This window comes from Meles meles, chromosome 16 (genome assembly GCF_922984935.1).
Source record: "Meles meles chromosome 16, mMelMel3.1 paternal haplotype, whole genome shotgun sequence".
In the NCBI taxonomy this organism is placed as follows: Eukaryota; Metazoa; Chordata; class Mammalia; order Carnivora; family Mustelidae; genus Meles; species Meles meles.
In genome coordinates, this window is record NC_060081.1 from 20,871,267 (window position 1) to 20,885,656 (window position 14,390).

At 43.2% G+C, this 14,390-nt stretch overlaps 1 protein-coding gene across 9 annotated transcripts in view; it reads left to right on the top strand.

Annotated features, from left to right (window-relative positions):
- Positions 1-14,390, top strand: part of AFF3 (AF4/FMR2 family member 3) — a 568,940-nt gene that overhangs the window by 444,242 nt on the left and 110,308 nt on the right. For all 9 annotated transcript variants that reach the window (XM_045981491.1, XM_045981489.1, XM_045981492.1 and 6 more), the window contains one exon: positions 11,539-11,590. In XM_045981491.1, coding sequence (XP_045837447.1) covers positions 11,539-11,590 — 52 coding nt within the window. The remainder of the gene's footprint in view (positions 1-11,538; positions 11,591-14,390) is intronic.

The following is a 14,390-nucleotide window of genomic DNA, read 5'->3' on the forward strand; positions in this document are numbered from 1 at the left end:
GTCAACTGTGCTATTTTGTCTTGAAGAAAGTTGCGGGACTTCCCCAGAGAACATAAAAGACAAGAGAACCTATAACCTTCTGTATTTCCTCCCAGGGACTGAAGAATAGGCCAGAAAACAATCTCAAGTGCCCCCAGCACCGTCCTTGGTTTCTGAAAACCACCACTATAGAATTCTCAAACACTAACAATACTTCCTTAACTCATTAGTAATGATGGGTTTGTGCCTTAATCTAGGAAACACAGCTCTCCCTTGGAAGCATTCTTACTCAAATGGAAGGTGAAACGTGGAGCCAGACAAATTGACAAGCAGTCCTTAATTCTGTGCAAAATTAGAGAAGATGGGAAGAATTGGCAATGGCTTTAATGAGAAGGTGATCATTCACCTGGAATTGAGGCAGTAGTTTTTAACCCTGGCTGAACAGTAAAGTGATCTGGGGTGCCTGTCGAAATACTGATGCCCTTGCCCAACCCCAGACCAATTAAATCAGATTCTTGGGGATGAGGCCCATGAGCCAGTATTTTTTTTTTCTTTTTCCTTTATCTATTTCATTCATCTTCCTCACAAACCTACCCCAAGCCACCACCAGTTTATTCTTTGTATATAAGTCTATTTTTTGTTTGTCTCTTTTTTCATGTGTTTGTTTTGTTTCTTAAATTTAACATATGAGTGAAATCATGTGGTACTTTTCTGTCCATCTTACTTCATTTGCATTATACTCTTTAGATCCATCCATGTAGTAACAAATGGCGAGATATTCTTTTTATGACTGAGTAATATTCCACTGTAGATATACACCACATCTTCTTTATCCACTCATCTGTTGGATACTTAGGTTGCTTCCATGTCTTAGCTATTGTGAATAATGCCGCAATAAGCATAGGGGTGATGTATCTTTTTGAATTAGTCTTTTCATTTTCTTTGGGCAAATAGCCAGTAGTGAAGTTAGATCATATGTTCATTCTATTTTTAAATTTTTGAGGAACCTCCATACTGTTTTCCAAAGTGGCTGCACCAGTTTGCATTCCCCTCAGTAGTACGTGAGAGTTCTTTTTCTCTACATCCTTGCCAACACTTATTATTTCTTGTGTTTTTGATTCTAGCCATTCTGACAAGTGTAAAGTGATATCTCATTTCGGTTCTGACTTGCATTTCCCTGATGATTAGTGATGTTGAGCATCTTTTCATGGGTCTGTTGGCCCTTCGTGTGTCTTCTTTGAAAAATGTCTATTCAGGTCTTCTGCCCATTTTTTAATTGGAATATTTGTATTTGGGTGCTGAGTTGTAAAATTTCTTTATATATTTTGAATATTAACTCCTTATCAGATCTATCCTTTCACATGTCTTCTCCTATTCAGTAGGTTGTCTTGTCATTTTGTGGATGGTTTCCTTCGCTGTGTAAAATGAGTCAATATTTTTTAAAGCGCCTAAGAGAATGCTAACCCCATTGCTGGGAAGCCCCTATAAGGCTTTGCAGTTTCCAGTGTGCTTTTACCTTTATTGGCTCATTCAAATCAACTATCATCCCATTTTATTTTTTTTTTAAGGTTTTATTTATTTATTTATTTGAGAGAGATAGAGCGAGCAAGCACGAGTGGCGGGCGGTGAGGGGCAAAGGGAGAGGGAGAAGCAGACTCCCTGCTGAGCAGGGAGCCCAGTGCAGGGCTCCATCCCAAGACTCTGGGGTCATGACCTGAGCAGAAGACAGACACTTAACTGACTGAGCCACCCAGGGACTTCTGTCATCCCATTTTATTAATGGATAAACTAAAACTTCAGAGTTTAGGTCCAGAACTGTTGAAGGCATGCAGCTTTTCTGATTCTTTGTCCAGTTCTGTGTTATATAGTGCCTCCCAAACTCTGCTGTAAATCAAAATCACCTGGGAAGCTTTTAAAAAACCTGTATCCCCAGATCATATCTCTGTTACATCAGAATATGAGGGGTGGGGTGGGATCCAGGCATCAGTATTTTTCAAAAATCCCAAGTGATTCTGATGTGCAGTGAAGTTTGAAACCCCTGCATTATGCCATCCGCAGGCAACAGATAAGGCTGGCATAGCTTAAAGTGTGTGTATTTGCTAGTGGTTCTCTTTTCTCATTCTAACAATTCAGCAGTTCAACTACATCTCCCAAGTAGGGACTCTACTGGCAATTAACTTATTAATAACAATAGCCACAAAAATGCAAAAATTGGTATCATGAACCAACAAACAAACCTTAACCTAGCAGATGTATGACCCTTCTGGGTTCAGTGCATTCTTACTATCAAAAGCAAACAGAATAGGCAACCAGCTTACTAATTAATTGACAACCAATTAATATCCAAACATGAGCCATATATGTACATACCTCATTTCCCTTCTTCAAATAGAATAAGTAAATAAATGCCCACCATTGGATCTGTGAAGCTGAGAAAACTTTATGTTCCCAGTCAGTGTCCTCTGACCTCTCTTCTGGTGTCTGCTTGGAAAAGGATCTTATTCTTTCACGCGGTGTACTTGAATTTACTCAGAAACGGAATCCTCTAATACCGAGAACATCAAGTTCAGAAACTAATTTTCTAGAAGTCCTTGTAACAAACAAGGATAGGAATTTTTAAACTGTCTTTGAGGAGAAAGCATTCCCTATTAAATTGCTATTTCTAAAGCCTCGGTTGTTTTTTGATAGAAATGATAGAGCACCTACAGCCCTCTTTTCCTGTAATGCTTTCTGGGGGAAGCAATTTTAAAGTCTAATGTGTTTAGAGAATGCTCCTTTATAACTGTGGACTGCATTGCCCTAAAAGGAAAAGCTGGAGCATTTTCATATTTTCACTGTCACATGAACTGTATGTGGCACTTATATCCATCCGGGTGCTTTCCATCCATGGGATGTTCAAGGAAAACGGGCCCAGCATTCCATTTCTCCTAGACAGAGCGTTCCCTCTGGGCCACTCGACATCCGTAGGTAGAGCTGCAATTCCAAGTGAAAAAAACAACCAGCACACTTTTAAAAATACACAACTTTAAAAAAACAGAATATTTTAAATAACTTTTGTGAGATATGTCTTTAGTATATGCAAGAGAAGTGGGTAAGAGGTGAGTTAGAGCAACAAGTGTTCAGAGTTCTCTTGCCCAGTCAGCATCTGACAGGTGTATTTGCAAGGCAACCCATTGTTCTGTTTTCCTAGGCCGTGGCTCCTAAACGTGTTGCCCTAAGCATACCCCTCTCGTAGGCCACCTGAAGCTCTGTGCAGTTTTCTGCCTTCCACCTTTTCCATGAAGCCAGAATCTTCCATGTACATTGTGGAATGTCATGCCACATGTAATTAGCATCATCAGAATTAGAAGCAAAATGGGTCATTGAAACATTTGGAACATGGATCAAAATGGGCCTTTAGGATCCCAGTCTCCATGAAGGATCATTAGTGGGGGTACGAGGTTGCAATGATTCTGACCAAAGCCTTCCCTGTCTCCTCCCTCACCTCCTGCACATGCTAAGTTACTAGGATCTTTGCTGTCACAGACTTGTTCAGTGTACCCTGTTAGGCAAGAAGCATTAGAGAAGATTGACATATGAAAGAAACAAACAGGGACTGAGGGCTAAGTGGGGATGGAAAAAACTTAAAACTTCCTGGATATTTGAACACCTCTCACGTTCTAAAATAGTATGAGCCTGCATTGCCCAGTAGAGGAGCCACAGGCCACATGGGCTAGTGAGCATTTGAAATATGTATATTATCATGTTGATATATGTTGGCGTAAATAAAACATACTATTGAAGTTGGTTTTACTTATTTCTTTTTACCCTTTTTACCCTTTTAGAACCTTTTTATTACCTTTTAAGCCTACCTTATACTTCTGTTGGATGGCTTGAATAATGGCTACTAATGCTTTTAGCTCAAGCAGCTGAGTGATCTTGAAAAGAGACACACTAAATATTTAATATCATCCGCCAGCATATGAATTACTTATTGATGCCTAACGAATTACCCCAAAACTTAGTGGCTTCAAACAGCATTTATCACTCTAAAGTTTCTGTCAGTCAGGAATCTGAGCATGGCTCACCTGGGTCCTCTGGCTAAGAATCTCTCATAAGACCACAAGGTTATGGGGCGCCTGGGTGGCTCAGTGGGTTAAGCCGCTGCCTTCAGCTCAGGTCATGATCTCAGGGTCCTGGGATTGAGTCCCGCATCGGGCTCTCTGCTCAGTGAGGAGCCTGCTTCCTCCTCTCTCTCTCTGCCTGCCTCTCGGTCTACTTGTGATCTCTCTCTGTCAAATAAATAAATAAAATCTTAAAAAAAAAAAAAAAAGACCACAAGGTTATGGATGGGTTGTAGTCATCTCATGCCTTACCTGGGGAGAGACCCTCTTGTAGGCTCACTCATGTGGTTGTTGGCAAAATTCAGTTCATCCTGGGTGGCTGGGCTGAGGACCTTAGTTCCTCCTTGGCTGTTGGCCAGAGGGCCCCCCTTCCCCCCCGCCCCCAGTTCCCTGCCATGGGAATTTCTACAGCAGCTCACAACATGGCAGCCTTTTTCTATCCAAGCAGGCTCGCAACAAGAGTAAAAGAGTATGCATGCCAGCAAGCAGGGGTCACCTACACTTGCAAGTAACATCCTATCCCTTTTGCCTTCCTCTGTTTGCTAGAAGCCAGTCACTAGGTGCAACCACACTCAGGAGAGGGGAGTTCCAGGGGCATATCAAGAGGCAGGATCACTGGAAGCATCTGAGAAGCTGCCTGCCACAGCCAGATAATTAAGGTCCAGTTAACATATTTGTCCACCACATAGTTGTTCTTTAATGTTATGTACTTACCCTGAGGGATTTAATGCGCTGCATTCATATTTGTTTGTTAACACATAAAGAAACTCTGAGATATAATATATAAGAAGCTACAGCCGGGGGTTCCTAAGACTTTGGGGGATGAGAGCAGGAAGTATGAAGGTAGGAAGAAGGCCAAGAGGGAGACATTTCATTGTATATCTTATGCTATTTGGGGAATTCTGAACTATGTATATGTATTATTTGAAAAAAAAAAAAATACCATGAGAATAAGGGAAATAAACAACCTCCATTCCCACTCTGGGCTTGTCTGTCACCCTTCCTCTGTGGGGCAGGGTAGACATCCCTGACCTCATATGCCTCCTGTAGGACTTGAAGCCCTTCAGGTACTCCCTCCTCCTTGCAGCTTTCCCTGAGCCCCCTGGTCTCCAGAACTCATCCCACCCCACACTCTAGTACCACTGACTATGTTTTTTTTTCTTTTTTATTAGTGTTGGTTTCCAGTTTCCTTTGATTGCTATTTATTCAATATTAATGTATTAGATATGAGTCCTATTGGGAAAGGCAGTTGCTCAATTGAGATTTTGAAGGCACAGATTCATCTTGTAGCTCACCAGGGTTTAACAGGTCTTCTAAATTAGGTTGGTTTTTTATGAGAGTCTTAAGTGGTAGGAAATGAGATGCTGGCCCCAGGAAGACAGGCCTGTATAGAAGGTGACAGGTGCACTCAGCTTGTAAGTGGGAGAAAAAGACCATGGGAACTTACTGTTCCTAAGAAAAAGTAAGGTCATAAACAGAAGTGCACTTTCGTCCTCTGCCACAGGATGAACGTGGCAGAATCAGATTATTTGCCAATTTCATGAACAATCGGAATAGTCCCTGGAAGAGGAAGTCCAAGAAGGAGATATGTGTGAGCAAACACCATCTCCCTTTGAACCACCATTGTTTCAAAAAAAAAAAAAAGATGTAGATATGACACCCTTATAGGAAAATATCAGAGTTGAAACTCCTAGGTCATCTATACCAGCCCCTTATTCTTACTCCTGATTTCTCTATTTGCTTCCAGACTGTGACTTCATTTGTGCATTGGATGCACTAAACCACCAGCACCCCACTGTGATCCTATCCTAGCCTTACTGCCTCCCAGTTGACTGGAATGGCATGAGCTAAACTCTTCTGAACAAATGCAGAGAGAAGAGTAGTTACCTGTTTGTGAAAATAAGCCCAGACAGATGGTAGCACTGACCCTCACAGAGCAGTGGACTTCAGACAGAAGGAAAGATGTTTTATAACTCCTTCTCATGTTCCTAGCAGTGGAGATGATGGCTTGGGGAGTACCAGCAGAGAAGTGCACTTGCAAAACGCGTAGGCTATCCTGCACAGCTAATTGCTAGAGTAGATATTTGCATATATGAATATGTTTAATGGGGAGTCATAAACATTTGTCTTTGGCTTTAAATCTCAAATAGTTGGAGACAGTAGTAGCACCAGCTATAGACGCAAATCTGAAAATCAAACGGCCCAATTAGAAGTCAGCTTTTTTAAAAAAAGCCATTAAGATCAAGCAAAATGAAATGAACTTTAAAGGGCTAAAGGATTCAGATCTCTTAAGGGCCCCAAATGGCAAGTAATTCCAGGGAAATCCTATTAATTAAAAACCACTGCTCTGTGAAATGACTGCCATTACATTTGAAGGTAGTTAATGTGCCGGTTCGCCATACCTGTGAAGCAATACAGGAGCAGGAGAAGCAGTTGGCCATCTGCTAAGGAGAGGCTACTCTTTATGCTCCGTGAGAAGTGTTGTACCTCGGAAACGTAAGGGCTGGCAGCAACGGAAATGTGTCTATGGCCCAGTTTTTAAAATACCGCACGTGGGCAAGTTACCATCATCAGCTATTACAGTCGTGACGGTTCTATTTCATTTCTCCCCTTCCTGAGCGCTACCGCAGAGACCAGCAGATGAGGCAGCTGGGTTCAGTGAGAGTTGTGTGTGCCAGAGCTTCACAGTTTGGGGGCATTTTTTCAAGCGCTCAAGTGGCAGGGCTGATCTGAATGTAGTACGTGAGGGAACCCGCCCTTGGACCGCGCGCCCGCCCCGCCCGCGTTACCACGTGACTGCAGGCCCACGCACACGCCCCGCCACCACGTGACTACAACAGTGCGTAAAGTCTGCGTGATGCCGGACGTCCCGCTGCTTAGGGGGGCCGTGCTGCTGTTCACCCTTCACTACCTGAGGTAATACCCGGCAAACCTCAAAGGGAGCTGCCTGTGCTTACTTCCCTCGTCAGAGCTCGGCAGTGGCTGCGTCGCGCCCTCCCCTGGAAGCCGTCCACGTCAGTCCCCCTCCCTGCGTGAGCGCTTGGGACCTGCAGCCTGGGGCTCAAAACCTCGGGACCTTTGCACCAGGTGCTCCCTGAGGCGTGTGATAACAAGCCGGGGACGATCATTTTCAGAAACTGTTGTCTGACGCAGTTCCCGCGTGAAAAATAGGTAGAATCTTAATTACCGGATTGCATGTTTAAAAATCCTGCCTGCGGCCTCTCACGTCTCAGTGCTTGGTTTACCTGGTTCAGACTCCGTGGTAAGTCACCATCGGGCACGACCTTGGAGTGCTGCTGACAGCAGTGACAACACGTCGGGTGTTGCAGGCACAGAGTCCCAGGTTCCTTGGCATCTCTGGCTGCACCTCTGCTCTCTGGCCTTGCTTCAGAAAGTTCTGTTTTATTGTCTGTTTTGTTTCGCATCCCTGTTGTCATCACTCTGTGGGTCCTGCTAGGGGCTGACCGCTGGCCTTCAGGGCAGATCTTGTGCTCCGAGGCTGACGGGCATGGGTTGTGTCCACTGTAGCAGTAAACCACCTCAGATCAATCAACCACAGCGGCGGTTATAACCTAAAACACATTACCCCATGCACAACCTCTGGAAAATCTCTTTTCAGAATGTCCAGAAAGTAGAGCGAAGGGCTTAGATTTAAGGTGCTATTATAGGAACATCTTTTCTCCTAAATTGTTTCCCCATGCAAATTCCTTAAAGGCTAAATTGCCGGGAGATTAAAAAGAAGGAATATTAATAAAAATGAACCTTTACTGAATGCTTGCTCTGTTCCAGGTTCTGTGCTAAGCACTTTCTAATGATTGCGTGATTTCTCTGGAAGACCCATTGAGGCAGGTATTGGGTCACTCAGCGAGTTAAGTGGTAGAGCTAGGGTTCATCCTGGGCAGTCTGACTGCACAGTCCGAGCTCCAAGTACCACAGCCTGCCTGCTGCCGCAGCAGTGCCAGCTGGAGGAATTGTGTGGGATTGAACAAGGTAACATGCAGAAAGTGATCTTAGCCAGCCTGGCATGAACATCCATTCAGTGCTCAGTACTGCTACTAATCAACAGTCTGGGCACCTGTGAGGGCTCCAAGGGGCTGAGAAGAGGAAGGGCTCAGGAAACATGAAAGGGAGCAGCTCTGGTTGGGTGGGCATCACTGGCTGGAGGAAGGTCCGTTGGTGCTCAGATGTAGGGGTGTAGGGGTGCGGCAGGGCACCCTCTGGAGCCAGCACGATCCCGAAGCACAGGCCCTACACTGATGTACAGAGGATCTACCCCAACTCTGCCTCCAGCCCTTCAGAGCATGGGAGACTTTGCCTTACTTTTTTCAAAAATGGAGTTGGAGATACCCGCCTCTGCCTCTTGACGTCGCCAACACTTAATTTGGATTTTCTTTTACTTCTGGTTTAAACCTTTGTCTTTTGTTCTTGTTTAATATACCCATGCCAGTCTGTTCCTTTCAGAAATAGATGATAAAATGTTCTCAAATATATAAGATTGGAGTTGGGGGCACAGTTGCCACAGTGTGTTTACATGGAGCTAATCCCAGCTTCCTATCTACTTGCCGCTCTCCACACACTGACGTTTCTTAGGATCTTGTGGGATTACAGCATTTTTCTTCTCCAACCATGCTTTGTTGTTCAGCTTTAACCTCAAATATCCACTTTGGCTCCTCCTCCTCAAATGTGCTGGGCCAGGCCTAAGGAACACAGTGAATGCTGAGTCACGGAGGTTCCACCGTGACCATCAGAATAAAGCACAGGGGCTGGACGGTGTTCCTGGATGGCCTTGAGCATCTGTTCCCTTGGTGCGTGACTGCTGGTGATTGGGCACAGAATGGTGGTGACTGACTTCTCCAGGTCTGTGGCTGGGAGTGTTGGTGACAGCAGCGTCCCAGGACTGCTGTGGGGTGTGTAAGAACTGTTGGACTTAGTGTTTCAGTGCCATTTCCTCCCATTCAAGATTTGGAAGTTTAATTGGATTCTAACTTCTTGGGAAGTCTCTCTTGAATGTGAGGTATTTTTACATTGATCCTTTGTTTTTAGCTCTCAGCCAGAAACATAATAAAGTCATTTTTTTAAGATACAAAATTCACAAAGCAGTGTGGATCTCTGACTGCTTTTCTTCTGGAGACAATGGCAAATATAGAAATGACAAAGCTGAGTCCCAGAGGTGTGACCTGCCCAGGATCCGGCATGTGAGAGACAGTATGAAATTCAAACGAACACCCAGTGATGTGTTTACATACTTAGCACATGCTTAAAATAAACAAAAATAAGCTGTGTTCTCTACCTTAGAAGAGAACTTCACATACTGTTCTTACTGTTGTGGTTCCTTTCAGTGTTGCCAGCCTTGTGTGGTGACTGAGTCACATGGCTGGTTTGCAGCCAAGCTGAGATCCCTTGCTTTGGGGCATGTTGGGGTTTCTTGCTCTGGTTGACAGTGGCCTTCAAGTCTGTGCATGCTATTGGCCATATAAAGATGAAACTTCTCAATCACCCTTGACATGACCTCTGTCCAACAACAAAGGGGTTGTTAACGTTGATTGTGTGTGTCCTTACCCCTCCTTCTTCCCACCCACTGACAGGACCACCCACACTTGGAACACCCAGTGCTTGCAGGGCAGTCCTCGAGATGAAATCAAATTGCAGCTGGCAGTTTACCCCTAAAGAGAGAGTGAGGGGTGGAGGCAAGAAATGGTCCTGCTTCCCTGGGCTTTTTCATCAGAAAGGCATTTGCGCCTTTTGGTAGGAAAATGGGCTTTGGGAAAGCACCCCAGCCCAGCCAACAAACTGGTATTGTATTCTGTGCTGTCACTGTGCTAGTCACTGGGGACTCAAGGACAAAGAAAACATAGTCCCCTTCCTAAAAGGTTCTTCCCAAACAATGCTATAATAAATCACTACCATGTCTCTTCTCTTTGAAGCTAAGGGCAGGAGTTTGTGAGGTCAAAGGGAATGGAGGGTACACCCAACAGAGACAAAGGGCAGTTGGGGATATAGCTCTGCAGTCTTCACTGATGTTTTCTTGGTTTGCCTGTGGTTGAAATACTAAAAGAGTGATACTTCTCCATACTGGTAGAATAGCCATCGCCTGTGAGGAAACAGATCTGGTGTCCTAATGGTTATGGCTTAAATGATACATCAGAAATTGCTTAGAAATATCTCAGCTGTGTTCTCTACGACAAATACAAGAGTTTTTCTGCTTTACGAAAGAGGAGGTGACTTTATTCCCTAAACTCCTGCAATCTAAAGCAAGACTGGACCATAGAGATAGCTCAGCATAACCTGTCATTTTACAGCTCAGGCAACAGGGCCAGGGATGAGGGCATTAAGTGATTTTCTCCAAACAAATGGCCAGTTGGGGCAAAACTGGGTCCATCTGCTGCCCTGGCAAATCTTTACCCCAAGTTCACCGCAAAAGTCACTGAAACTACTTATAAAAATATTCAGAAGAATATACTGATGATGGGCCTGTAATTGGCTTTTAAAGAAATGAGGCACATTTTTAGGGGACAGTCTTTGGAAAGTGACTTCAAGGAGGATAGTGAGGTCTTTGAAGCACATGGGCTCAGTGGCCTTCACACTGATTCCTGGAGCCCTGGGGTCTGTCAGCAATGGTCTCTTCCCCACCCCTCACCCCCCCACAGAGCACCTCTGCCTGCGTTCATTTGCATTGTAGAGTATCCTTCTGAGTGAGATTTCTTTTGAAATGAATTAATCTGAAAACTATTACCCTGTAAACAATTCATCAGTGCTACTAAGAATATAATGGTTTCGTCTTCAGAAATAAGAGGGCTTGATTTTCTGTTTGCATGTTTTTACTTTGGACTCTGTGGACCCAAAAGTATTCTTCCCCACCACCTCCACCATGGCAAATCTGACAGAGCCAGAGGGCACTTGAGTGTTGCCTTCACAGAGTCTTTTTGCAAAGTTCTCTCCCATTTGGTCTTCCTCATCCAGCAGAGTCTTCAGGCAGATGTCTTCTCCAGATCTTTGACTGATGGAGACCTAAGCAGCTCCAGTTTATTGTGTTATTGCTGTCGGCAGAGTTCTACCTGCTCTCTCATTGTTTACCATGAATAATCATGGAGACATAGCGCAGCACCTGTCCTGCACCAAACATTGAACAAGTAGCTGGAATTCAAACTTCGCAGGCAAAAGCACCTATTTGATTCTGTTGGTTTACAACCTCATATTCTCGAAGCAACCCATCTGATCCTATGAAGGACAGTTGTGAGGGGTTACTTGGCTTTATGAGGCAGTTTGTTATTTCCTAAGGACATCAGAAGAAAGGGCTTATAAGGAAAGAGTTGTTTTTTTTCTTTTTAATTAATCAGGAAATATACTTACTATTGCAACATTACTACATATTATTTTGGTGCTAAAAAAAAGATATTTTGGTGCTGAATTATTTTGAATTTGTTAAGTATCTGTACTTCTTTGTTCCTTTTTTCAGAATGCTAGAAGATGACCTTAAGCTAAGTAGTGATGAAGAGGAGAATGAGCAGGTAAGATTTAGTTTGGTGTTGCTGTCCTTCGAACGTGACACTGTGCCGCTAGCCCAGTGGGCTGTCCTGGGAGCTGACTGAATCATGCACACTTGAAATTGTGGTGCTCTAGGGTGCTGGGTGCTCTCCGGTAATTATAAGCTTCCATGCCGTGGGACCAGTCCACTAAAATATCTTGGGCTTACTTTCCCTTAAAACTGTGATGCTGTGATTTTTGTGTCATTGAAACCAACAATGGGAACTGACAAGGAAGCCGACTGGCATCAAACTTCAATATGAAATAGACCCTTTTTTGGATTTCTTTTTCTTTTCCTTTCTTCTTCTTCTTTTTTTTTCTTCTTGGCAAAGCTCACTGGTCTTCTAGAGATCAAGCGTGTGACCTAACCTTATCAGCATGCAACGGGCAAGCTGTAACATTAAATATTGAGAAGTCTTATACAGGTATTATTAACATTGAGAAGAAGCAAACGTAGAGGTGAAACTTAAATGATGAATAAAAAATAATCATGCTCTGAATAGGCTGTTTGTCTTAGATGATAAATGTGCTTAAAGTGTTCTCCCGTGGTGTTGATTTACAAGCTCGAGACATCAGTCAGAGGTTTATAAATACTATTCTGATCAGTCAGTTAAGGTGCAAAAATATCCACGCAACATTCATCACTTTCAACTTCTGCATTGCAGGAAATGTTTGTGTTTTAAAGCAAGTTTGAAAACACAAAAGATAGATTTTCCTCTACTTCTGTTTCCTTTTTCTTATTATCTATGTGGTATTTTGTCAAGTTTGGACAAATGTGGTAGGTATAAAGACAATCCAGAGAGGTTTTTCCAGAAGTTATTTTTACATGCAATAGGAGACAGTATGTGGTTGGTTCTGGAATCGTGAATTTTATACAAAGATGTCATGGAATGCTACACAGGCAATTCAGCTGTCTAGTCATGCAAATGCACATAGTGTACAAAGTTTGCAGAGGTGAAATAAGTCAAAGGAACATTTCCAGGGAGAGCATCTAAGCAGAATGTGGCTGTGAGGTCACAGAGGCATTTGTTCACCTTAGGGAAGAAGGTGAGGCCCCAAAGAAGGGCCTGGGTGTGAAAGAGAACTTGTATTGAAGCTAGAGTAGCAGCCAAGTGAAGAAAGGTTAACTGAGCAAGGAAAGCTGCTCATGCTTCAGGTTTTGTAGAGACCGATGACTTTGTTTCTACGTGTGCACACTAGGACCGTCAGATATCCCTAACACAACAATCTTGGCAGAGCTGATGATGACTTCACTCCTAATTTTGGTTCCTCATCTATGTAACTATCAGCCAGTCACATCTTCGTGGATTTCCCAGTGACAGTTTCATGTGGATTAAGTCATATCAGATGTGTAGGCTATGTATCCTTTTGATTAGAAAGGAGATTCATAGAGTATTGTATTCAGCAAGCTTTCTTAATTTGGAAAGAAATTTCCAGAGTTTTTTCCGGGAAATATTTCCACTGAAAACTCAATTAAAAAAAAAAATTAGTGGGGCGCCTGGGTGGCTCAGTGGATTAAGCTGCTGCCTTCGGCTCAGGTCATGATCTCAGGGTCCTGGGATCGAGCCCCGCATCGGGCTCTCTGCTCCGCAGGGAGCCTGCTTCCTCCTCTCTCTCTGCCTGCCTCTCTGCCTACTTGTGATCTCTCTCTCTGTCAAATAAATAAATAAAATCTTTAAAAAAAAAATTAGTTATCAAGGATGAACTAGACACGCTCTCTAAGGCAGTAAGAACTTTAAGTTGAATCATTATATGTACAATATATGTACATATGTACAATAAAGTATATGTACAATAAAGTAGCTTTATTAGCTACTGCTTTTTAATCTGTGACCATGGATAATGAATGTTATATTGTGAATATACAGGTTAAATCCTTTATTCTTACATTTTGTCCCTATGTGCTTGCACCTTTCCACCATTTGCAATGAGAGCAGCTGACAGAATGAGTGATTTTTATACAGTAGTATAATTAAGACTCCAGACAGTGGTTTGTATGTGGTAGTTTAAGTAATTGCTCTAACACTAATTATATTAAGTTATCCTGCTTTGGCCTATAATTATAGCCTGGCCTAATCACAAAATCATAATTTCTGTGCTTTTAAAAAAGACTAATGATATGGTATTTTTTCCCTCCAAGACCCAAAATATGATTGTTCCCCTGAAGAGTAGAGCACACGCACACACACACATGCATGCACGCAGACACACATGCACACACACACTGCATTTCTCTGGCATTGAGAGATAATTAAGTGTTTCACATAAGTGATTTTGCTAGATATCATCAGAATTTATCCCTTAACCCAAAATCTTTCAAAAATGTATTGTACATTTCCCTGCCTCAATAAACAGAGCATACTAAATTCCTTTGCCTTCTACATGACATCTGGCTGTCCTTGTGAATATTGGTCACTTGCTGTGACAAAAAGATACCCACAAGAGTTTCAAGTTACCATGCCTGTTTGCCTTTCCTCCAGTTGCCTCAGACTCACGGCATTTGAACACTCTATCCAATGCTTCCTTTATCCTCATTGACTTTGCGCTCTCAAGAATGAGGAGATAGGCTAGTTTAGTCAGTGAGCCCAGGCTCAGCAGCCCTCTTCCTGGGTTCAAATCCCTGCTCTGCTGGTGACGCAGAGGCTTTGAAGCCCTAGCCCAATCCCTAAGAGGTTCTCTACTCCAGAGTCACAATTTGTAAAATGGGAATTAATGTTAGATCCCAAAGCCTGCCACTTCCTTGGAACCTGGGCTCACCTGTTGCCTTCATGTTACTGGATCCAG